We start from the raw sequence: 23249 nt of genomic DNA on the forward strand, positions 1-23249 counted from the left end.
GTGCTCACCCACCAGTTTAAGTGGTGTCTGCACTGCAAATTAGCAGAGACTGCAGCAGGAAGGTAACCACCAGCGTTTCTGTTCTGCTTCCATATGGTTGAACCAGAAGCCACAGAGGTAGGGATGTGAAATTTTTTTGAAAATCACTAAGCACTGTAAAATTGTTTCAAACCGTTTTTATTCCAAGGTTGAAGTTATCTTGATTAAAATAATAGTAATCCATGACGTGGGCATGTTTTTAAAAAAATTAAACCATTAATTAGTGATTTTTAATACCTCCACTGTAATTTTCTATAACAAAACTTCCTTTTTCATTTTTTAATTCCTCAGTTATTAGCCCAAACTGCTTTAATTTCTTCACCCCTCAGTGCTTCCCCACAATTGTTCTCTCTAGCTTGTGTCCCACGCTGCTTTGTGATGCTTAACTCAGTGTGGCATTTTGGGACACAGCTTGCACAGAAGATGCTATGCAATGAACACTTTATTGCGCTGCATAATTAAGAGACCTTATTTATGACTTAAATACTATATTGGTAACCTCAGTTATTAATCCTCAGAGGAGCACCATGAAAGCACTTGTAAAATGACCATTGTACTGTGTACAAACTCCTCTCTAATGTGCTGTAAATCAATTATAACCTTTCCAGCAAAGCTCCTCTAGGATCCATTGGGGAAGTGTTTATGGTAATTACACCTATAATGAAGCTAAGCGGCTTGTTTTAACAACATGATACACACAGTGTGGGCAGGCGTGGAAGGGGCTTCACTGTAGGGATAAGCAAAATGTTAGTAATTAAGGCCAACCTTAGAGGATCTGGGGAGGGCCTGGGAAGAGCCTTCCAGCCTCTATGTTTCCATGTGCCCTCAAGGTGGTGACCCTGCTCATGGGGAGCTGAGACTGATGCTGCATCAGTGCAATGCAAGCTGAAAAGCAGTTCTAGGAGGTCTGCACTGAAGCCAAAAAAGGTGAGTGTGGTCTTTGACAGACATGGGTGTGGTCTGGGGAAACCCCAACTGTGCTCCACACCTGACAAGCTGTAATTTAAAGCAGGCATTTGGCTGTGATCTCTCTGGCCCATTTCCACAGTAAGAATCAGGGGGGTTAAGCAGGGCTCTGAAATAGAATGGGCCACATTGAAATGCCCAGATTTTCAGACATATTTCTGTTCCACTTTCAATTAATTATAAGTAACAGTCAAACCTTACTTCACCTTGCAAGGTTTTTTGAAATGTGTGTTAACTACTTATGCTAAACAATCTGTTCCACCTGGTATTTGCACTATTCCAAGACCTGAAGAAGCTTGTCTCTCTCTCACCAACAGAAGTTGGTCCAGTAAAAGATATTACCTCCTCCACCTTGTCTCTCTAATGTCCTGGAACCAACATGACTACAGCAACACTGCATATGCCTTACTAAGTAAGGCAGTCTAAGAAACTGGGAATTACTCCAGGCAGCAGCAGTCCACAGAAGATACATTCATGCGGGACCAGGGAGTTTCTCTATCAGTGGACAATAAGTTGAATCACAAATTCTAGAAAGTCAGTGAGGATCTCACACCCATTCATGACCTGTCGATTGTGCTAGAAAAATGTAACTTCGACATCAGACAGACTTAAAAAAAGTGTATCCGCAAAATAGGCAAAAGTTGTTCCTGGCAAAGGGAGGAAGGATGGTGCTGTGTTTAGAGCATTAGACTGCAATTTAGCAGATTTGAGTTGACGTCCCAGCTCTGCCACAGACACCATATGTCACCTTGGGTAAGTCACTTGATCCTTTTTTTCCTCATCTGCAAAGTGGAGTTAATGGTTCATTTTTCCGCTCTGTTTCTGTTGTGGCTATTTAGATTACCAGCTCTTTGGGGGTAGGGACTGGCTCTTGCTGTATGTCTGTACAGTGCAGGCTCTGACCTCCATTGGGACCAGTAGGCCCTACTGGAATAGCAATAAATAAATAATAATACAATGTTTGTGTGTTGAGCTCTTCCTCTCCTGATGTCTGCAGCAGCTGCTGGACAGCCAAGAATGGATCCTAGGAAACTGAAATGAGGAGAAGCTCTATTCTACTGTTGGGTGTTGGGCTGAAAGCACATTTCACGCTGAGGCGGGGGTTGCGAAGGGCTACCACAATACAACTGATAATGATCATTAAGGCTTCAGTGAGATACAGCATAGATTTTAAGATCAGCAGGGACCAGTGCGATCATGTAGCCTGACTTTCTGCATCATCACATGGGTCATAGGACTTGCCTGAATTAATTCCTGCTTCCAGTCCAATAGCTATGGTTGAAGAAGAGCAGATCTTTTAGGAAAAAAACAGCCGATCCTGATTGTAAAATGTCCAGTAATGATGAATCCACCACGGCTCTTGGTAAGTTGTTCCAAGAGTTAACGACCCTCTCGGTCAAAAATTTCTCCTTATTTCCAGTTGCAATTTGCCTGGCTTCAATTTCTAGCCTTTGGAACTTATTATATCTTACTCTGCTAGACCGAAGAGCCCCTTATTATCAAATCCCTGTTCCTCGTGTAAATACTGATAGACGGTGATCAAATCACACTTTAACCTTCACTTTGTTACTATGAATAGATTGAGCCTAAGACAGGTTTTCTAATCCTGCCATCATTCTCGTGGCTCTTCTCTGAGCCCTCTCCAATTTATCAGCATCCTTCTTGAATTGTGGGCATCGTATCCAGCAGCAAATGAACCAGTGCAAATAACTAACTAACTAATCCCTCACTCTTACATAGCATTTTTCATCAGTGGTCTCCAAGTGCATTACAAAGAAGGTCAGTATCACACAGCGTTAACAAACCTCCTGTCTCCTACTCGATATCACCTTATTTATTCATCCAAGGACCACATTAGTCAGCAGGAGAGGAGTGGCACAGTACTGCTCAAGAGATTTTGCGGCTGGCATATCATCATCATCGCTGTTATTATTACAGCTGGGCCTAGACGCCTGAGTCCAGGATCAGGGCTCTACAGATGACAAAAAGATAGTGCCTATGTGCAAGAGCCAGCAGCAGGATAGGACAGGTAGATGGGAGGAGCACGAGGTAACTAGACTATGATTGGAGTGGTAAGCAGCCGTCACAGCGTAGCTGCCTAACCACTGTACTTAACTGGCTCCCTCTGGCACCCCTGCCGTTCTGCATGCTTCCAGTCCCACTCTTCCTTGACCACACACACCTGGTGTGGCTAATAGGCACCGCAGACACGGAACAACACACTTTATTAGCAGCATGCAGCTGCTTTCCTTTCCCACCCCACAGGCAGCTTAGGTTCAGGGGGCAGACCGGTCACACTAATTCCCACCAATCTCTGGCTGCTGCTGCAGGGGTTTTCTCTCCCTCCCTCTCCAAGAAAGAAACCCACTCTCCTTGCAGGCTACTGGGAAATGAAGGAAGAGGGTTTGCTCACTGGGTTTCAGATGCAATATGTAACTGCAGAGTTAGCCACTTATTGGTTCTTTGCCACTTTGTGTATGTGTAATGCTGCATTAATGCCAGTGTTCTGCTTACATTCCAGTGTGAGTAATTACATTTTTCCGCCTGCAGTTCCAACTGCACATGACATTCTTATGCCCATTCTAAACCACTGTGCAGCAATACTGTGCCGTTAGACACCTGTGAGGGGTGTTCCACACCAGACATGGCTGCATTTCAGTAGCAGGTAAAGCGATGCCTTTATAAACAGCTATATTCCACTAAGCGTTATGTCAGCTTCTGCAAAAGAAACTGCTGCTGGATCTGAACTTTCCCAAAGCTAAAGGGGTCAGGCCCATTTCTATTCAGAACCTATTCATATTTGCCTAACACTGTGTAATTTATCAATAATTATATACGACCTAAAAGAAACCCCCAGATCTGAACTTGGTGGCTTCAGCCCATTGCTGGAGACTTAAGAATCAGGAACCTGAGATTTTTCTGCTCAGGACAAGTGACCGTGTTGTCTTCATTTATATCCCACTGCAGAGGTGATGGCAATAAAACTCTCGATCTCACTAAAGGAAGGCTGAGTGTTTGAGAGTATCTTATGGCGATGCCTGTAGGTGTTCTACTGCCCTGACGCTATTTCCCAGCTAGCATCTGGCTACTATTTTTAACCACATGATTTTAGAGTGCAGCAGGACATTTTGCTGTTAGTGTATGACAAGTGCAGCTCAGTGGATGATACTGGAGCCGCTACAGCTTTCAAGACATTAAAAAAAAAAACCACTGAAAACAAACAGATCTCTGCGCTCTACTCTGCAAGTGACGAAAAGGGGATCAAACTCCCCAAACACCTGCTCCAAGAATCCATCTGAGTGGGAAAAAAAGTTGAGTCGGATTTAGTGTGGTAATACTTTTAATTAACTCTGCCTTTAAAGCCTTCCGTGAACGAGGTAGGAATTAATTAATCTTTAAGGCTCCTCCTGACGTCACATGGGAAAGGGCTGGGGGCCATTTATATTGTCTGTGGTGACCTCTGGGTGACCCCACAGCTCAATGGGGAAGGGAGCCGGGTGGTGTGGGGAGGCAATCCAGGGCTACTCAATTTCGTGCGCGGAGATGAAAAAATTCTTTGGTTGGAGGGAATTAGGGAGAGGAGAAATGTTAGTACACTTTTAATTGGAAACCAGGGTCTTCTTTCAGAAGGGCTTGTTTACTTAGGCTTGGCCACTGGAGCTCAGGGGAGGCAGTAATTGAAGCAAGGGTTTGAGAGATTAAAGAGAACATATGGCTTCCACAGCCTTGCTTTTCATCTGCATTTTCTCACAAAATGGCCTTCGGTTTGTGTCCCTCCCTCCCAGTCTCTTACATTTCTGGAGGGCCTTTGGGAAGGCAGACACTGGCTGGATACACAGCTCTTAATTTCACAGCTCCTTCCAGCACAGGGAAAGTCAGGGACCAAGCTCCACTGGAGATCTCAGTGGGTTCACCTGGCACTGGGGGAAAGCTGGCTGTGGTGACAGGTTCAAGGTCTCAGGGTCTCACTCCACCCGAAGTGAGTTCGAGAGACAGGAAACCATGCAAAGGAGAGTCACAACCTCGCAGGGGGGCACTCTCTGGTTTCATGCCTGTAGCTCCCATTGCCTTGACTGGGATTTATGGCTGCTCAGCCCTTCTGGAAATGAGGCCAGCAGCCTGAGAAGAGTTAGGGGACTCAGAAGCCATGGCAAGAGGTTAAAGGAGCATGGAGGTGGTTGGCCAGACCGCATGGGTGACTCCTTCATGAAAGGCCGCACTGGAGCTCTGCTTATACTGTGGTTCTGCCTGCGGAAGCACAGCCTCGTCCTCTTCACAGATGACATGGTATTACCCCACCTTCCTGGAGCACTGCTCTGCTTTGGGGCTTATAGCTCGGTCTCCTTTCCACAGGGCATGGCAGCAGTCCACTGGTTCATGCAACTGCTCAGCCATGACGAGTGCAAAGCCACCCCTCTCCAGAAGAGGGCAGCGTATCTCTCATTTCCCTTTCACTCCACCTCAAAAAAGGCGCATTGAGATGTTGGGTTGCCAGACAGCATCACAAATCAAAGTCATCGTGTCACACGCATTCAGTGAGATCCGCTACTGAACCCATCGGATGGTAGGAGCAAAGAGATGAACATCCTGGACTAAACTACAAAGCAGTCACGTCACAAGCGGCAATGGTGGACTGCCACTAAAATTTAGGCATTGAGTCTGCTTTGGGGAAAGGTTCAAAAATTTGGATTCTGTTCTGAAGTTTGTCCCAACCCTCCAGATCTCCTGGGTCTCCAGAATCTGGCTGGAGTTTTCATAGGAAGAGACTTTATTTTCCCCTGAGGTTTCTGCCACTCCTTTTGGTTGAGCTAGAAGTACTGTAAGCAAAGCCGAGGTTGTTGAGAATACCTGGGAAAAAGTTAGCCAAACTTTCAAACCGCAAAGAAAAAAACCAAAAACCCTCACAAATCAGATCTGGTTCACTTTTGGGGTGAGGCTTCCTGTTGGTTCTTATTTTATCTGAATTGGCTCGCTTGTTCCTCGATAAATATAGATATTTATCTCCAGTAAGTTAAAAGTGCAGGAAAGAGGGATTTTTTGCCAGTTGACTTTCCAAGGTCTGATTCAGCACTCTCACAGCACCATGTTCCCAATACATACATTCCAATATTGGACAATCATCTACTTGACTTTCTAGCAACAATACTTGCAACTGCACCCTCGACTGCTGGCGTTCATCATTCGTGACGCTAATTGACTCAATATCACATGGCATGGAAGCCCTCCAATACAGGCCATCCAAATCTGTAGAATATCAGCTTCTCTCTCCAGGAGATTCACTGGCTATAAGGGATCTCACTCATTCTCTGGATACACACTCACCATAACCGCTGCACCAAAATATACAATCCCCACAACAGCGAAATCAGCAAGGCACTCAACACTCACTACAACATCTGCAATGATTTTCCACCTCCATTCCAAGTGCAGAGAAAGGTCCCAGTCCATCTTCATCACACCTGTACTGGAAAGGGACATTCCCAGTCAGAGGATAATGATAACTATTTGTTTTCCAAATGGCTTAGGGGAGGCAGTGTGACCTAGTGAACAGAGCACTAGACTAGGAGAGCTGTGTTTTATTCCCAGCTCTGCGACTGGCCTGCTGGGTATCCTCGGACCAGTCATGTCACTGCTCGGTGCCTCAGTTTCCCCACTAGTGAAATGATGCTGACCCCTTTTGGAAAGCACCTTGAGATCTGCTACAGAAGAGCTAGCTGTTATTACAGCAACAAAGACTTGCTACAAATGACTGCCGGCTGTTCCTTTCACAGGGCTCCGGCCTCCAGGTGTTTAGGACCTTATCGTCTGACAAAATGTTTCAAAAAGGAAGCAAACAATATTTTGGAAAATCAGATGCAATTGCAAGACACGGGGAAAGGGCATGTGCCTGTCTGCCCCTGCTCTTAGACAGTGTCTTTAGGGACTGCAGCCTGTCTTTAGAGACACCGTCTAACTGAAATATTTCTGTTTAAAGTTCATTTTCTTTTTCTAGCCTTTGCTGCGGGACTGTTCTTATTTCGGGCTTGTGGGTTTTTGTTTTTTTTTTAAAGGAAATGTTAAAGATTTATATGTAAAATAATGAAAAAGGCCGATCCAAGGCTCTGGCACCCTAACACATCATTAATAGCACAATCAAATTCCAGCAGCATTAAAGTCACCATTTCAGCGGGAACTCAGCCAGCCACGCACTTACCGAAACTCCTTCCCAGCCCTTCGTCATTTGGGGAATCACACCCTCAGCCCTTTCCAGACATCCTATCAAACAGCTCCTTTGGCTGTACGCCCACAAGGTCACCAAATCCGGGGTATGTCAGGCTCAGTTTTGGAGTCAGGCTATTTATCGTGGTTCAGAGGCTAGAGAATAGGCAGGGAATTTGGGAGACTTGCAGTCTAGTCCCAGTTCTGTTCCTGAGTCACCAAATGGCCTTGAACAAGGTATGTCACATCTCTGTGCTGCAGTTTCCCCTCTGTAAAAATGGAAATAAAGATAAAAATACCTAGCTTTTCTAATCCCCAGATCTCAAAGCACTTTACAAAGGAGGTTACTATCCTTAGTCCCCATTTTACAGATGGGAAGACTGAGGCACAGAAAGGGGAAGTGACTCACCCAAAGTGACCCAGCACACCAGTGGCAGAGCTGGGACTAGAACCCAGGTCTCCCAATCCATTGCTCTATCCACTAGGTCACGCTGCCTAATATTAAAACTTACTTTTAGATTAGAAGATCTTTGTGGCAGAGACTGGCTTTTCAAACTAGACTCCACACCCACCCAAACTAAGTATATAGTCAGTTTGATCAAAATATTTCACAAGTTCATGCAGAACTACTAACTGTGGTATGTAACCTATCACTTAAATCAGACACTGTGCCAGATGACTGGCAGATAGCTAATGTGATATCAATTTTTTTAAAAGGCCCCAGAAGTGATCCTGGCAAATACAGGCCAGTCAGCCTAACTTCAGTACCAGGTAAACTGGTTGAAAGGATGGTAAAGAACAGAATACAAGATACATAAATAAACAGGATTTGTTGGGGAAGAGTCAATGTGGCTTTTGTAAAGGGAAATCATGCCTCACCAATCTGTTAGAATTTTTTGAGGTGGTCAAACAAATATGCAGACAAGGGTATCCATTACATATAGTGTACTTGGACTTTCAGAAAACCTTTCACAAGATCCCTCACTAAAGACACTTACGCAAAGTAAGCAGTTATGGGATAAAAGGAAATCATGAATCAGTGGTTAATAGAGAAGAAACAAAAGGGTAGGAACAAATGGTCAGTTTTCAGAATGGCGAGAGGTAAATAGTGGTGTCCCCCAGGGGTCTGTACTGGGACCAGTGCTCTTCAACATATTCCTAAATGATCTGGAAAAAGGGGGAAACAGTGAGATGGCAAAATTTGCAGATGATACAAAATTATTCCAGATAGTTACATCCAAAATTGACTGTGCAGAGTTACAAAGGGATCTCACAAAAACGGGATGACTGGGCAACAAAATGGCAGATGAAAATCAATGTTGATAAATGCAAAGTAATTCACATTGGAAAACATAATCCCAGCTATACATACAAAATGATGGGATCTAAATTCACTGTTATCACTCAAGACAGATTTTGGAGTCACTGTGAGTAGTTCTCTAAAAATAATATCTGCTCAATGTGCAGCAGCAGTCAAAAAATTAACCGACTATTAAGAACCATTAGGAAAGAGGTAGATTATAAAACAGAAAATATCATTCTGCCCCTATATAAAGCCATGGTACGTCCACACCTTGAATACTGTGTGCAGTTCTGGTCACCCCATTAGAACTGAAAAAGATACAGAGAAGGGCAACAAAAATGATGAAGGGCATGGAACAGCATCCGTATGAGGAGAGACTAAAAAGACTTGGACTTTTCAGCTTGGAAAAGAGACAACTAAGGGGGGATATGATAGAGCTCTATAAAATCATGAATGATGTGGAGAAATGAATAAGGAAGTGTTATTTACTCCTTCACGTAACAAGAACCAGGGATCCCCCAATGAAATTAATAGGCAGCAGGTTTAAAACAAACATAAGAAAGAACTACTTAACACAACAATATTGGTTTGAGTGAAGTTCTGTGGCCTGCAATGGGCAAGAGGTCAGACTACATGATCATGATGGTCTCTTCTCACCTAAAGTCTATGAGAACACACAGTCAGCCTGTGGAACTCATTGTCAGGGGATGCTGTGAAGGCCAAAACTATAACTAGATTAAACGAAAATTAGGTAAGTTCCTGGAGGATACAGCCATCAATGGTTATTAGCCAAGATGATCAGGGATGCAACCCTATGCTCTGGGTGTCCTAATCCTCTGACTTGCAGAAACTGGGACTGGATGACAGGGGTGGATCTCTCGGTAATTGCCCTGTTCTGTCCATTCCCTCTGAAGCATCTGGCATTGGCCACTGTTGGAAGACAGGATACTGGGCTAGACAGACCATTGGTCTGACCCAATATGCTGTTCTTTCGTTCATGGAAAACAAATTGCTTTGGCCAAACAAGGAAGAGAACTCCAAAAGAATCAAAATATTTTGTTTCAACATTTTCAAGACAAAATGTTTTGATTTTTCTATTCAAATGACTTTTCATTTTGAATTTACTTCCATTTTATTTCATAAAAAGAGTTAAAACCCTCAGAAACTAAACAAAACATTTTGGTTCGTGTTGAACTGAAACATTTAGTTAGACCTGAAATGAATTTTTTTAAAAAACTTTCTTTTCACTGAAAAATTCAAAAAAATTTCATTTCAGGTCAATCTGAAACAGATTTTTTTAAATTTATTTTTCAGATCCACCACTGAATCAAAAAATCAGTTTGTTGCACAGCTCTATGGGCATTTGCACTACGTATTTGTACAGCACTCAGCATAATAAGGCCTGGAATCAGTTGAAGTTCTTAAGCTTGAAAGCTTGTCTCTTTCACCAACAGAAGTTGGTTCAGTAACAAGCTATTACCTCCCCCACCTTGTCTGCACAATAATACGTATTCATTATAATAACTTAACTCGCTTTTGTAAAGAGATCTACCAAGGTAAGCTGCTAAGAATTATTGTCACTGCATAGGGAAGGCATCTGTCCATCATTTTAACATTTCAAGTCCCACAAACCTTCTGCATGTCCATAATTCTGCATAACCCTTGTAAAATACAGTCAGAGCTGGTGGGATGGTGTAAAAACCTATCAATGAAAAGTCCATCAACGGAAGGAGTGTGACCTGCTTTCACGACAGCGCAGAGAGGAGTCAGGCTGCATCATGGATTACTGCAGGAGTCTCCATGGAGCAACTCTTCCTCTTCCTTGCAGGTGGAGGAGTAGGTAGATAGGGGCAGGGAATGGGCTGCCCCACAATCAAATCTTTGTCCACCCCTCTGACACACTGGCTGGAGTATATATCTGCAGCAGATCACCTTCCCCCTGGAGCAAGAGGGAAACCAGACTCACAATTCCTTCCCAGGTCTATTCCTGGGGCAGTGCAGCTACATGCCATCTCTGCCTCAGGCAGATTGGGAAGTGACAGTCCAGCCCCAGATCTCGATTGTATCAAACATAAGCTACTTGTCTGCACTTTCAAGATCCTCCATGGGCTTTCTCCACCCTCCGTCTCATCCAGTAGTGAAATGTTGACTCCCACCTCCAATTGGCTCATGACGCCAGCCTCCATCACCCACTTATATCTTTAAACTTGCACCTTGGTACTTTCTTCCCTGCTCTTCCTCATGCTTGGAGAAGCGCCCTGAGAACAGCCACAAAACTAACACATTATTCTCCTTCGGATCCCTCATTAAAACTCCTCTCTGCCATGAGGCCTACAGAAATCTTAATAACGATTCAGCTGTGGGTGTGCAGAGCCCACGGCCAATCATTCGGACCGGAGTGATCTCACTTTCTAGTGCTCCCACCTCTGTCGGTCTCCATTGGTTGTCTCTTGGCTTGTGCTTAGTTTGTTCAGGGTAGGGATTGCTGTTTGGTTTGGTGTTTGTACAGCACCTAGCACAATGGGATCCTGGCCCACGACTAGGGCTCCCATGATTATCTCTGTCTCCCTCTAGTGGCTAGAGGGAGACAGACCCTGCCACACCTAGAGATTTAAAAGCCTGCTCCTCCCTACAAGTTAATGTTATTGGATGCCAGACATAGAAGTTGGAGCTTTTAGAGGCTGAGGTATGGGTTCAGTCATCACACAGGAGCCAAGAAGGAGTCTCATTACATGACTTGAGTGGGAAAAGCAGCCACATTGTTATCATGGGTTACATACCCACCCCTACAGCTTGGAGTGGTTCTCAGTTTGGATGTATATGTCCCAGCTGGGGTCCATCTCTCATAAGCTCTCTAGGGCCGGGGCCGTCTTTTTGTTCTCGGCCACAACTGGGGCTCCTATGCGCTAAGGTCATACAAATCAATAACACTAGTCAGGCATGTTTCTGCGGGGGCCTGGACTCACTCCCCACAGCACAGGCCACAAGCTCCTCTCTGCTCCGGGTTCCCCCTTACCGGAATCCGACAAAGCCGGGCTCACCAGGCTGAGCAGCTCCCTCTCCTTCTCATAGTCGCTCTTACACAGCAGCTGGCCTTCCTTAAGCACGAACTCATCGCCCTTCTGCAGCTGCCTCTCGCAGACGCAGCAGCAGAAGCAGCTCAGGTGGTAGACGCTCTTCTGGGCCCGCATGATGAACTCGCTGGGTGCAATGCCTTCAAAGCAGCCACCGCACTTCACAGCAAACAGCCTGGCAGGAGAGAGAGAAGGAACATGTTCCAGCGGGGCTGCCAACTTGGGGGCACCATGACCCCTTCTGCTGGTTGCCACCTTGCCCTGATGGGAGGGACATGCCAAATCTACATTAAACAGACCTGTCCTCATCTTTAATATAGAGCAGTGGCTTGTTGAGCCTGCACTGCAAATCCCAGTGCCCAATGCTCCACCTTCCCTCTGTGGTCTATTGAGGACTGTGTTGTAATTGCAAGCTATCACTTTAAGAGTTGGGGGTGTTTCCTGGTCCCGCTTGCAGCCTAGATGACTCTTTGGTGAAGCATGAGATCCAGGGCTCAGAGAGGCAGAGTCAGGCTGGAAGGAGCCAGCCTAGAACATGGCGGGGTGAGTTGTGTCCCTGTTTTACAGAGCAGCCTGCTTTGTCTCTCCCTGGTTTTGGATTTTCGTGTGTCATCACTCTGACCATTGAGAAATAAAGTAGAGTTACACTGCAATCTTCCAGCAAATTAGAAACATCAAATAATCTTAACTTTTCTGCGGGTGCGCCGTGAACATAACACCATCAGTTCAAGGTGGAGCATTGCATGATGCAACCTGTAGTATCCATGGGCCTATCACTCCATTTTACTGTGCTTATTTCGGACAAATAAGAAAATTGTGGAGTCAAGAATTATGTAAATGAAGTAATTCACAACTTTCAATTACCTAAAGTGCTTGGGGGAAAAGTACATACCATAATTAAACTGCAATACATTTCTAATCTCTGTGGGTAATACAGTGTAGCAAAGTCCGTCTTACTAATTATCAGAAGTAATAGAAGTGTTTGGTTTATTTATACTCAAGATATTAACAAGAATAAAGTCAGAGTTAAGGTCAGTAGTGGACTGTGGTTCATTAAGTAGTAAAACAAGTACTAAGATACACAAAATAAAAGCTAGAAGCGCTGAAAAATATTTCTGGATACTGAAATGAAATAATCTGAAATTTCCTTAATTACGTATTTCCCAAATTTTAAGACACGAAGGTTTTGTTTATTTAATTGATAAAAGCTAAATGGAAACATACTTTTTTATCCTGAGTTAAAGGTAAACACAACTCCCGACCACATCATAAGCATCTATGCCTTGTATTAGGTCCAAAAGGTATCCTATGTCTACCCAGAAGGAATGCAGAGCTCTGCAGAGCTCAAAAGATTGTCTATTCCACCTGTGTAAGCTGGTCCAGTAAAAGATCTCTCTCTCATCTTGTCTCTCTCATATCATGAGACTAACATGGCTACAACACTGCAAATAACAGTTTAAAAGCCATTTTCGTTTGGCAAATTTAAAAACAGAATTATTTTTCATTGTTTTGGAAAATGTTCAATTTTTTGTCAAAAAAATTGTGTTTCAGAATTGGGTTTTTTTTATATCGTATTTCCCCCTTTTTAATTTTTTTTCTACTGAATGCACTAAAATGTCATCAATATTTCTCTTTTTCCCACTTTTTTTCATGTCATTTTTACTTTTGCAGTTCTGACACTTACAAAAAATTGAACACTTTTGCCAAAGTCACAGAGAAGCAAAAGGAAAAAAAGAAAAGAAAAACCACAGACCTGGGCCCCAATTCTTCAACTATTTCCCGCGTGCTCAACTTTACTTCCTGAGCAGGTTCACTAATTCCTATGGGGCCTCACCTGCTAGGAAATTTAAGCACCTGCAGAAGTGTTTGCAGGATCAGGGCCTAAAATTTTCAATTCCAGTTTCATCAAATAAGGAAAAAAAATTTGAATCAAAGTGAAAATGTGTCACAAAAATTGTCAATTGATAAAAAAAGACCATTTTTGACTAAACTTTTTATTTTGAAAAATTTCATTTATCTCTAATAATAATTATGGCTAAAATTTTGTCTTTGAATTCAGAACGTGTAATATATTGCAGACTGTATTGTCCCCCTGATTTGGACATAGATGTTTCAATACAGCACAGCCTGTAAACTGACTTCAAAGGAGCTTTAACAAATTTACACCAGCCGCATATCCTATGTTTAGCCCTTGTAGGATGATGCATTTGAGGCTACAATAGGTTGTTTTACCCATCTTTAATGACCACGATCCTGTAATGTAGCATGAAATGTACTCCATATTTATTTTTGCCTAGTGGATAGCACAATGGACTGGAACTCAGAAGACCTGACCCTGCTACTGACCTGCTGGGTGACCTTGCACAAGTTGTGCCCCTGCTCTGTGCCTCAGTTTTCCTGTCTGTAAAAAGGAGCTAATGAAACTGGCCTCTTAAGTAAAGTGCTTTGAAATCTGTAGATGAAAAAGTGCTAGGGGTTATTAAGTAATAGGTGTTAGTCATAAGAGCAAGAGATTATTAACTAACTCAAATGGAATTTTTCCCCTTTCAAGAGAGGGAATAAGTCTTGTTAGCACTAGGAGGGAATATTACCTGTTCAACAGGGACACTTGACTCTCCCTATTGGAAACTCACACTGAGAAGAATAGGTTCCATCTCCTATTAACATTATTGGGGTCAGTTCCCCATGAGTATGGGGGTGAAACCTCTATTAATGTGAATGGTGTGTACTTCCCTTTGTGGTGGATGTGTATCCCTGGTTAATATTACTGGAGTCAATTCCCCCATTCATAAAGCCGTTAACATTACAAGTGGCTATTGCCCCTCATTAACATGAGATGTGGACTATTGTCCATCATTCAGTGTAGGAACCACAGAAATCACCTTTTGTCTCCAGTCTGCCCCCTTTGCTTTTTCACATCTCTGGAGAGAAGGGCTGTGATCCAGGCTATTTCCATTAATGCCATACATTACAAGGCTGCTTTGGTTTACTGGCATCAGTTCTTCAAGTGCACCGTGTAAACATAACAGCAACAGCAGCTGCCACCAATTAGCACCAATGCCCATCCTACTGGAATAGCTGTCATTACCGCAGGAGGGAGATTCTACAAAGAATCTCAGTGTTGAGCAAGGTTAAAATGCAGAGGACCACCCAGTGTACAGTCTGTGCATTTTTCCAATCTACTCCAGGTGTAATCAAGGGCCGTGATTTTGAACATGATGTTATTTCTTTATCCTGATTTCAGCTCAGTTATAGGCTGTTATTTTGCATGTGCTGCCAGGTCTTCTTCCTCTCTTGCTCTTTGGGGAATGCTATTCTGAAGACATGTCTTACAGAAATGACCTGAAAATATCACGGGTAGGACTCTTCTCAGCTGCCATTTAGAAGGTGTTGACTCTGGTTCCTGCTCTCTTGAATCTCTACTTGCTACACACCCAGTGACTGTGACTGCCACGAAGGCTGGTCTTTGAAATCACAATGGCCTAGCCCCTCTGGGGTTTCCAAAATCAGCAGCAGAACTTCAGCTAGATCTTGTGGTTCACAGACAGCCCGTGCTGGATGTGGCATGCTGGGATGGGAAGTGTTCTCTTTGGCTCATTCCACTGACCAGCACATGCTGCTTCTTTCTGGATGTCTTGTCTAGGCAGAGGAGTGAGAGCTGAAAGAGTCTAGTCATATATGAATTACAGCGGCTGGGTCTCCATTTGAGGGGAATGGGTGGAGACGTCAGGGTTGACCCAACTGCTCCCAGCCAAGTCGGTGGCGACGTGCCCATTGAAATCAGTAGGAGCAGAGTTAGGTCAATGCTGAGTACTTTTGAAAATCCCTCGTTGGCCAAAGGTGAGAGAAGGTGCTTTAGTGCCTGCTGCTGATTGATGCACCAGGGTTAGTGGTGAATCCAGAGTGACCCTGAAGCTGTGTACTCCCTTACCCACCAGCCAGAATGCAGTCGACAGAGAGGTGATAGCTTTGGCCAACACCTCCAACTATTTACCTCTCTCAATTAGCATTACATCAGTTCTTCCAGGATTCTGATTGAGCCATCTGTTCTCCATCTTGCCTTGAACCTCCCTGAAGCCCTGGATGATATGAGGACACAGTGGAGGGAAAGGATACTTAGCATACTGTTGACAGCCTATGTTGTCTCACTCTGTCACTGAGGTTTGTACTAAGGTATGTAAGAGGAGCAGTAATAAGACCAAGCCTTGTGCAACTCTAGATGGCAGAGATTTTGGGGAGCAGGAGGTGCCTGCTCACCTAATCTGTTGGGAAGGAGTGAAGAAAACCATCTCAGTGCAATTATGGTGATTTTTATTTATTTATTTTTGCTGGATCTGGTAAGTGAGCTAGCACTTCAGAAGTCAGACAAAGATGCTGATACTGCTTGACCCATCTCCTTGAGGAGGAAGTTCAGCAGTGTGAACAACAATGGCCTGAAGATGACTTTGAAGGATCCAGGTTGTCTTGCCTCATAGATTCCAAGGCCAGAAAGGACCACTGTGATCATGTAGCCTGACCTCCTGCAGAACACAGGCCAGAGAACTTCCCTGAAATAACTCCTCCTTGAAGTGCAGCAGGTTTTCTAGAAAAACATCTAATCTTGATTTTAAAATTGCCCATGATGGAGAATCCATTACAACTCTTGGCAGATGGTTCCAATGGTTCCTGAGGATCTTGCCCCAGAAGGAGAGGACTGAGGATCAGTCAGTGGCATGTTGTGAATTGGGTGGGTTATTGAGTGTTTCAGGGTGACTGATGGTGTCCTCCCTGAGGGATGAGCTCACTATTTCTATCAGCAGAGGAACCAGGCATTGCAGGCTGGATTTGATCACCCCTGAGGGGCAGGGTCCAGGTGCCAGATGGTGCCATAGAATTCACTCAGAGCTCCAGCAGCTGAAGCACTGTGCCCAGTTCTGATGAATGATCTGGTCTGAGAGTCTCCTTCTGCACAGGTTCATTGATCATGCAGCCGAGGAGGCTGCAATGGGTTCACTTGATTTGTTTAGAAAAGAGAAAGGAAAGTTGCTCACTGCAGGCAGTGGCTGGGCTTGGGGTAGAGCAGACACAGTCTGGGCTTTTGGTTGACTGACTATTCAGAACAGCTTCCAAGGCTGGAATCTGGAGGGTGTTGTGGTAGAGCAGAGGACCATGAGTAATTGGCCAGAGACATTGCCTGAGTTTGTATAAATTCCTTATGTTGCCATTGGTTGGATTCCGAGGAGAAGGTGTCCTCCAGCTTCCTGCCTTTGCATTTCAACTTCCTCCATTTGTCCAAGAACCATGGTAACCTGTGTGGGTGGTTCCATGGTGGGGGATACTTCCAAGACTAGGCTGTTGGTTGGTGCTCACATCTCCGAGGCTGCATTTCATCTGTAGATCACTGGTTCAAAGTCAGTCAAGTTCAGACCATTTGATGGCCTTCAAGGGGCCTATACAAATGCTGGTCAGAGTCCAGCTACACATCACATCACAACTGGAGCCACTGATGTTAATCTCAGCAGAGAGATCATGGAGACAGAGCGAGGTTTGCACCTTGGTAGGTTGTTCTGGCAATGGGCGGTTTAGGCACACGCCCATTTGGCATTTAGTCTCTTGGCTTTCAAACCAGCACTTCTCTGCACACTGAAGTGTTTAAAAGAACTGCAGAAAACAGAAGGTGACGGGTTGTTCTTGGGAGGGGGGTTTGGAGTGTCATTCAGATGTTTCCCAAACTGTGGTGTACCACTTGTGTCTGTGGGATAAGACCAGTCTGCACTCACCTCTTGGTTTTGTTCATGAAACACAGGCACTGTAAGCTAATGTGTTCATCTTCATGGCATCCTACCAGTATTTTACAAGTTCCCTGTGAGGCTCCAGAGGTCTGGAACCCATCTCTCTGGCTCCTGGACACACTGCCACCCAAAAAGCTCTGTTTGAGTGGAGAACAGCTGCCTATTAGCCCTATGGGCTCAAATACCACTGGATGTTCTACCACAGAGGCCCTGACTGACAGTGCCTACCAGATTCCCTGACTGGCCCAGGCATGCTATGTAAGGCCTAAGGAAGACATCTGCAGGCTGGCCATGAAACTAGTTAGACTCCATTCTTGCTGCTGCGACAGACCCTGCTGCACATTCCTAGTCTTGCTCCTGGTCCCAATTCGTGGTTCTTGGCCCCTGTTCCACTCCTGTTTTCTCACCCTGCCTCTGTTCCACTCACATACCTCAGCTGACCAACTTGGCTCCAACCCAGTGCGGCTCATTGACCTCAGACATGACCTTGCCCTACAGCGTGGCCCTACAGCGTGACACTAGTATAGACTGCTGCTTCTGGCCTGGACCCCCTGGACTGAATTCAGAACCTAGTTATCGAGCTGCCTCTGGCCTCCATCTGCATCTCATAGCTGGGATCCTGACATTCATAGATACTGAGGACAAACGGTACCATTGTGATCCTCCAGTCTGACCTTCTGCATAAACACCCAGAGAATAATTCTTCGTTACTACATGACCCTAATTAAGTCCAATCACTTGGGCTTGAACTACAGCATGGTGTTTAGAAAGCCTCCAACCTGTATTGAAAGAGTTCAAGCAATGATGAATTTGCCACTTCCCTTGAATACTTCATATTTCCCTGGGTTTCCAGTGAACAGCTTGGCAGACTTTACCAGATGATAACATTCCGCATTAGGTTCTCAGAGTAGATACATTTTTTAAAAAATCTATTGTAAACCGCCCCCACACACTGAGGAAATGAAATGCCTCAGTCTTGAATCAGTCGCATTCCAACAAGGAGAGGAGCAGATGTGTGCAAAATATTGACAACAAAATGCAGAAACTACCAGAAAATAGATTAATCGGTTCCGAGGGCAGAAGGGTCCACTGTGATCATTGGGATTTTCAGATTTCATTACCAACGTGAAAGCTTGTAGGCCAAAATAGTTGCTCAGCTACATCAGACCAGATCCTAAGCTGGTGTAAGTCAGCCTAGGATAACTGAAATCAGTGCAGCTAGGCTGACTTACATCTGCTGAGGCTGTGTCCTGTCCATTTTTTGAGTGCTTCAGAGACCCTTCTGGAGAGAAAATTAGCACAACATGGACCCATTTGAGACTGCAAAGACTGGCTCACATAGAGATACACAGAAATTCTCCCTCTGCCCCCACCCCCACTCATTTTAAAATCTCTAAATAGTCACTCTGCATCAAGCACAATTTGAGGTGTCTGTAAGAAATCACACCAAATAAAAGGAACCACAACAACAAAAATTGTGCTAATTTGCACCTTTCTAGGCTATGGTCCTGGCAACTAGACCCATGTGGATGGACCCCAGCACCTACACAGCACCTGTGCAAAACCAGTTACATGATAGAGATCCTAGAGATGAGATTATGGATCCCCAGGAGACAGAGACAAAGCACCTACAAAAAGAGATGTGGGGGGGTGTATATGCAGACAGATATAATCTATGTGCTGTATCCAGCTGAGGGAGCTCCCAAGCCATGCATGTCCCACAAGGCCACAGAAAACAGCTGGACTGAAGGCCAGACTTATCTGTTAAGAGCTGAAGTAAAGAGCTGCCCGAAGGCAGCCATTTGCACTGCTCAATGTGTTTTATTAGTCCAATAAAATCCAGGGGCTAGGCTGCCTATTGTTGTGCGCCATCTACTGGTGCACCATCCGCTAACTATTGATGCAGACATACGCTTGGGAAATGGCCAACGCTAGGAGACATCTCAGCTGCCCCTCACGGAGCTACAGAGCATCTCGGGGGGCGGGGGAGGGGCAGGGGAGAGCTCTTGCGAAGACATTCCCACACCCTCACCTCTAGCATCTATCAATCCTAGGCTCAGACACAGACCCCCATCACCAGAGCACCACACATTCATGTATTTTGTCTCACAACCCCCCCAGTGACAGAGGGTAGTGCTGTTATCCCCACTTCACAGGTGGAAAACCGAGGCCCAGGCAAACTAATGGGCCCAGATTTCAGGACCTTTGAGGATCTGGGCCAGAGAGACACTAACGGACAGGTATTTAGGCACCTAGAGTGCTAGATACGTGCCTGGTGGTATTTTCAAAAGCACCTAAACAGATTGAAATCAATGGGAGTCAAGCACCTGGGGAATTCTTCCACTAGGCGACAGCCTACATCTTTAGTTGCCTAAATGCCTTTGAAAATCTGGTCCTAAGTGCCTTGCTTTGGCACACAGAAAAACTAGGCTAAAGCCGGGAACTGAACCCAGGACTCCCAAGCAAGCACCGTATCAACCTGCCTCTCCACTCCCGAGTCTGCTGACTGTTAGTCCTCACTGCTGCCAGCCGGCCCAAGCCAGCAACACTCCCTAAATGAGCAACACTGAGGGCTCATTGTTCCCTTCTGCCTCCCTTTGCCCAGCCCCCACCCCGCCCATGTCAGCTGAACAAACTGTCCAGAGATTGGGACAAACACTGCTGCGGAGTCAACACACACTTCAGAGCCTGCAGCAGCTGGTGCCATCTGTGCCAATCTCATTAACCTCTTCTCTCAAAGCATCATGTTGACTCAGGCAAGGGGAGGGGAGTAGGCGACAGTATCAGCCCTGAACCTGTCTTCAGAGAAGGGAGGGGAAGATGATTAACCTCAGTCTCTCTCCATATATAGGTAACACCGGGGACACCACCACCCCCAGCTCCCCCAATATCTGCCAAGCTACGAAGTACAGAACCAAACACCTGCGAGCCAGATGTGCGCACAGCTGACTGGGTGCCACAACTGACCCAGTGGCTGAACACGCCACCTGCCAGCTGTTTCCGCCAAGGTGGGCTGCAGGAGGGGGAAGCCCTTTAGAAAGCTCCCGATGTAATTAACACTCAGCCTGTGCTTCCCTTCCTGTTAGTGATCCCACTGGATGATAAGGAGAAATTGTCTGAAGTTGGGAGCCTCCTGCATCTCTTACTTACACAGAACAAATGCTGCATCCTTCCTTCCCTCCTGCACCTGCACCCCCCTTGCCATCCCTGCTTTGCTAAGGAGCTGGGTCCCTGTCACAGCCCCAGCTATATAGTTTCTTGCTCAGCCACACAGGGCACGGCAGAATGATGCAAAATGCTCCCTTCCCATCTCACTCCAGGCCAGTGTATTGCTCCAGCTCTACCCTGGTGTCAATCTGATCTATTGATGGGAAACTGGAGTGGTGCAGTGATGAAGCTGGCCCTCTGTCTCCTCAACCTGCCCAGCCCCGGGTAGGGAGAGGTTGGGTGTCCTTGCTCTGCAGCCCCTCCATCCCTGCTGGTGAGAAACTGGGAGCTGAACATGTTGCTTTCACTGAGATCTCCACTCTGACCACCCTGGAGACACTGGAACTGGGACATAGGGTGTGTCTACACTGCAATCGGACACCTGCAACTGGCCCAGGCCAGCTGACAGCCTCCTGAGTTTCGGGCTAAGGGGCTGTTTCATTGCAGTGTAGACCTTCAGGTCTGGTACTGACCCTGGGTTGTATGACTCTGTGAGGTGGGAGGGTCCCAGAGCTGGGGCTACAGCCCAGCCAGAATGTCTACACTGCAATGAAACAGCCTCTTAGCCTGAGCCCGAGCCAGCTGGCACAGGCCAGTCATGGATGTCTAATTCCAATATAGACATACCCTAAGAGGGAAACTGCCTACAAAAACCTTCCAATGCCAGCCAGCCGGGGGAGAGAGAAAAATGATATGCTTCGTTCATGGGACGCTGACACTTGCAGGCCAGAGCGAGGAGGACCAGCAGCGGAGCATGGAATCCCCAACCCCCTTCTTTCTCCTGCTGCCACAAGATGCAAAGAGACCAGGTACAGGGACTAAGTGGACTGTAAAAAGAGAATCCAAGCAGAGAGAACGAATCTGTGCTCTTCATGTTACAAGACAGAGAGCTAACCCCCGGCCAGGGGTGGGGAGGGGGAAGCACTGGCACTGCTTTAGGGTCCAGCTGATGCACTGCAGCACACAGACTATCCTCAGACACAATGGAACCCACATTTGATGGGCCACAAGCCAAGCCCTGCACCAAGCCCCTCAACAGGAGGCACCCAAGGGTGGGGTTCTGCAGTGATTGGGGTGAGGAATAGATAGATGGGATCTGCCCTAACGGGTTCCTCCAATCTGTAGTAGCTTCTGTCACCGCTTTGCAGCGGGAGGGTTCAGCCAGTAGATGCTCATCATTCTTGAGCCAACAGACATGCTGTCCCCCTTCCCAGGCCCACCTACTGTGTGGTAGTGAGGCCCTGCTTTACCCCTTGAAAGTACACACTGCAAAATACCCCAATCCCTAGACGCACTCCAAACATGCTCAGTGCCTTCCCGAACATGAGGATTATCTAAGCTATGACAGGAGAGAGAGGGAATTCACTCGATAAATGCTTGGTGAGCAATAGTCACCTTGCAAGTATGCTGATGATAGCACTCTGTCAGAGAAAGTGTGGGACAAATGCCTGCATAAATCAGCTCCCCCCGCCAACAATTCTCAGACACCCCACAGTAAGCTCTGGCTCCTCTGGGGGCTGTAAACATGCTGTATCCAAGCTGCGGGAGGATATTGGACACTGATTCTTCACAGCTGAACTAAGCGTCGCAGGAAATAGCAGCACGTGTTGTCAGGTTCCTTCATTCCACCGTAGAAGGCGGTTTGGGGTTGAGGGAATTGTCCGAATGTCTGATGTAGGCGTCAGACTCTGCACACAGGAGGGTGTAGCCCACCCGCTGCCAGATTCTGATCTCAGTGGTTTAAAGCTGGGAGTAGCTCCACTGAGATCAGGTGAGTTCAAGCGGCACTGAAGCAGAAGAGAATCAGGCCCCAGAGGCTGGAGTTTATTAGCCAGATTTAACTCCTTCAAATCCATTAGCACAAGGAGAATTGTAGCCTTGGTGCCCGTTCAGCGTCTGGTCTCTCACTCCTCCACAACAGTGGAATGAAGAACAAGGAACAAGTGGCCAGAGATGCTCATTGTCTCATTTCCTTCGCTCAGTCACTGTATGGCAGTCAACTGAAACACACAAGGCCTCAGATTTCAGAAACAGAGCTGTCCCTCCATGTGCTGCCCACATGAGAACCATCTGTGTCGTCCATTGCCAGCTACCTGAGTTGCCTACGCCACCCGGTCAGAGCATCCCATGGAAATGTTGCGCTCTTGACACTTTGGAAACAGGAACTGTCATTTTCCTGTACCAGATCCACCCATTCATCTGTTTCCATTTTTCTTTATACTGGTACCATTGGGGTACACCATGCTGTTGGCACAGAGATTTTCTCAATTATGCCAATCAGCTCCAGTCTCTTTAACAAGTTTTCTATCTAATGAAGTAATGGGGGAAGAAGGCTGTGAGGTGCTTGTACACTATATGGTTCAGCATCATCTCTTAAGGTGATTTGTACCACTTCTCCTTTAAAAAATCCAATATCACCATGGGTGCTATTTCAGTTTCTCTTAGTGGGGAGGACAACTTTAACTGTGATTCCAGGGGTTACTTAGGCACCTGAGAACTCTAGGTTTTTTTTGCAGATAACTTAGAAATTAGCTGAAAGGAGCACTGTGGCTAATTCCTATATAAAGAGAGAAAAAATATATACAAACACCAATTAAAGCCACATTTTAAGCTTATATGTAAATTTAGAACAATCAGGAGATAATACAGCAAGATATTCCCAATCCCAAACCTTAAAGTATCAATTCTGGA

At 45.7% G+C, this 23249-nt stretch overlaps 1 protein-coding gene across 1 annotated transcript in view; it reads right to left on the bottom strand.

Annotated features, from left to right (window-relative positions):
- The window catches only part of LMX1A (LIM homeobox transcription factor 1 alpha), a 126439-nt gene that overhangs the window by 18841 nt on the left and 84349 nt on the right, over positions 1-23249 (bottom strand). Inside the window, exon 2 of the mRNA XM_032806177.2 lies at positions 11523-11755. Coding sequence (XP_032662068.2) covers positions 11523-11697 — 175 coding nt within the window. The 5' untranslated portion in view covers positions 11698-11755. The remainder of the gene's footprint in view (positions 1-11522; positions 11756-23249) is intronic.

This window comes from Chelonoidis abingdonii, chromosome 7 (assembly GCF_003597395.2).
Source record: "Chelonoidis abingdonii isolate Lonesome George chromosome 7, CheloAbing_2.0, whole genome shotgun sequence".
In the NCBI taxonomy this organism is placed as follows: domain Eukaryota; kingdom Metazoa; phylum Chordata; order Testudines; family Testudinidae; genus Chelonoidis; species Chelonoidis abingdonii.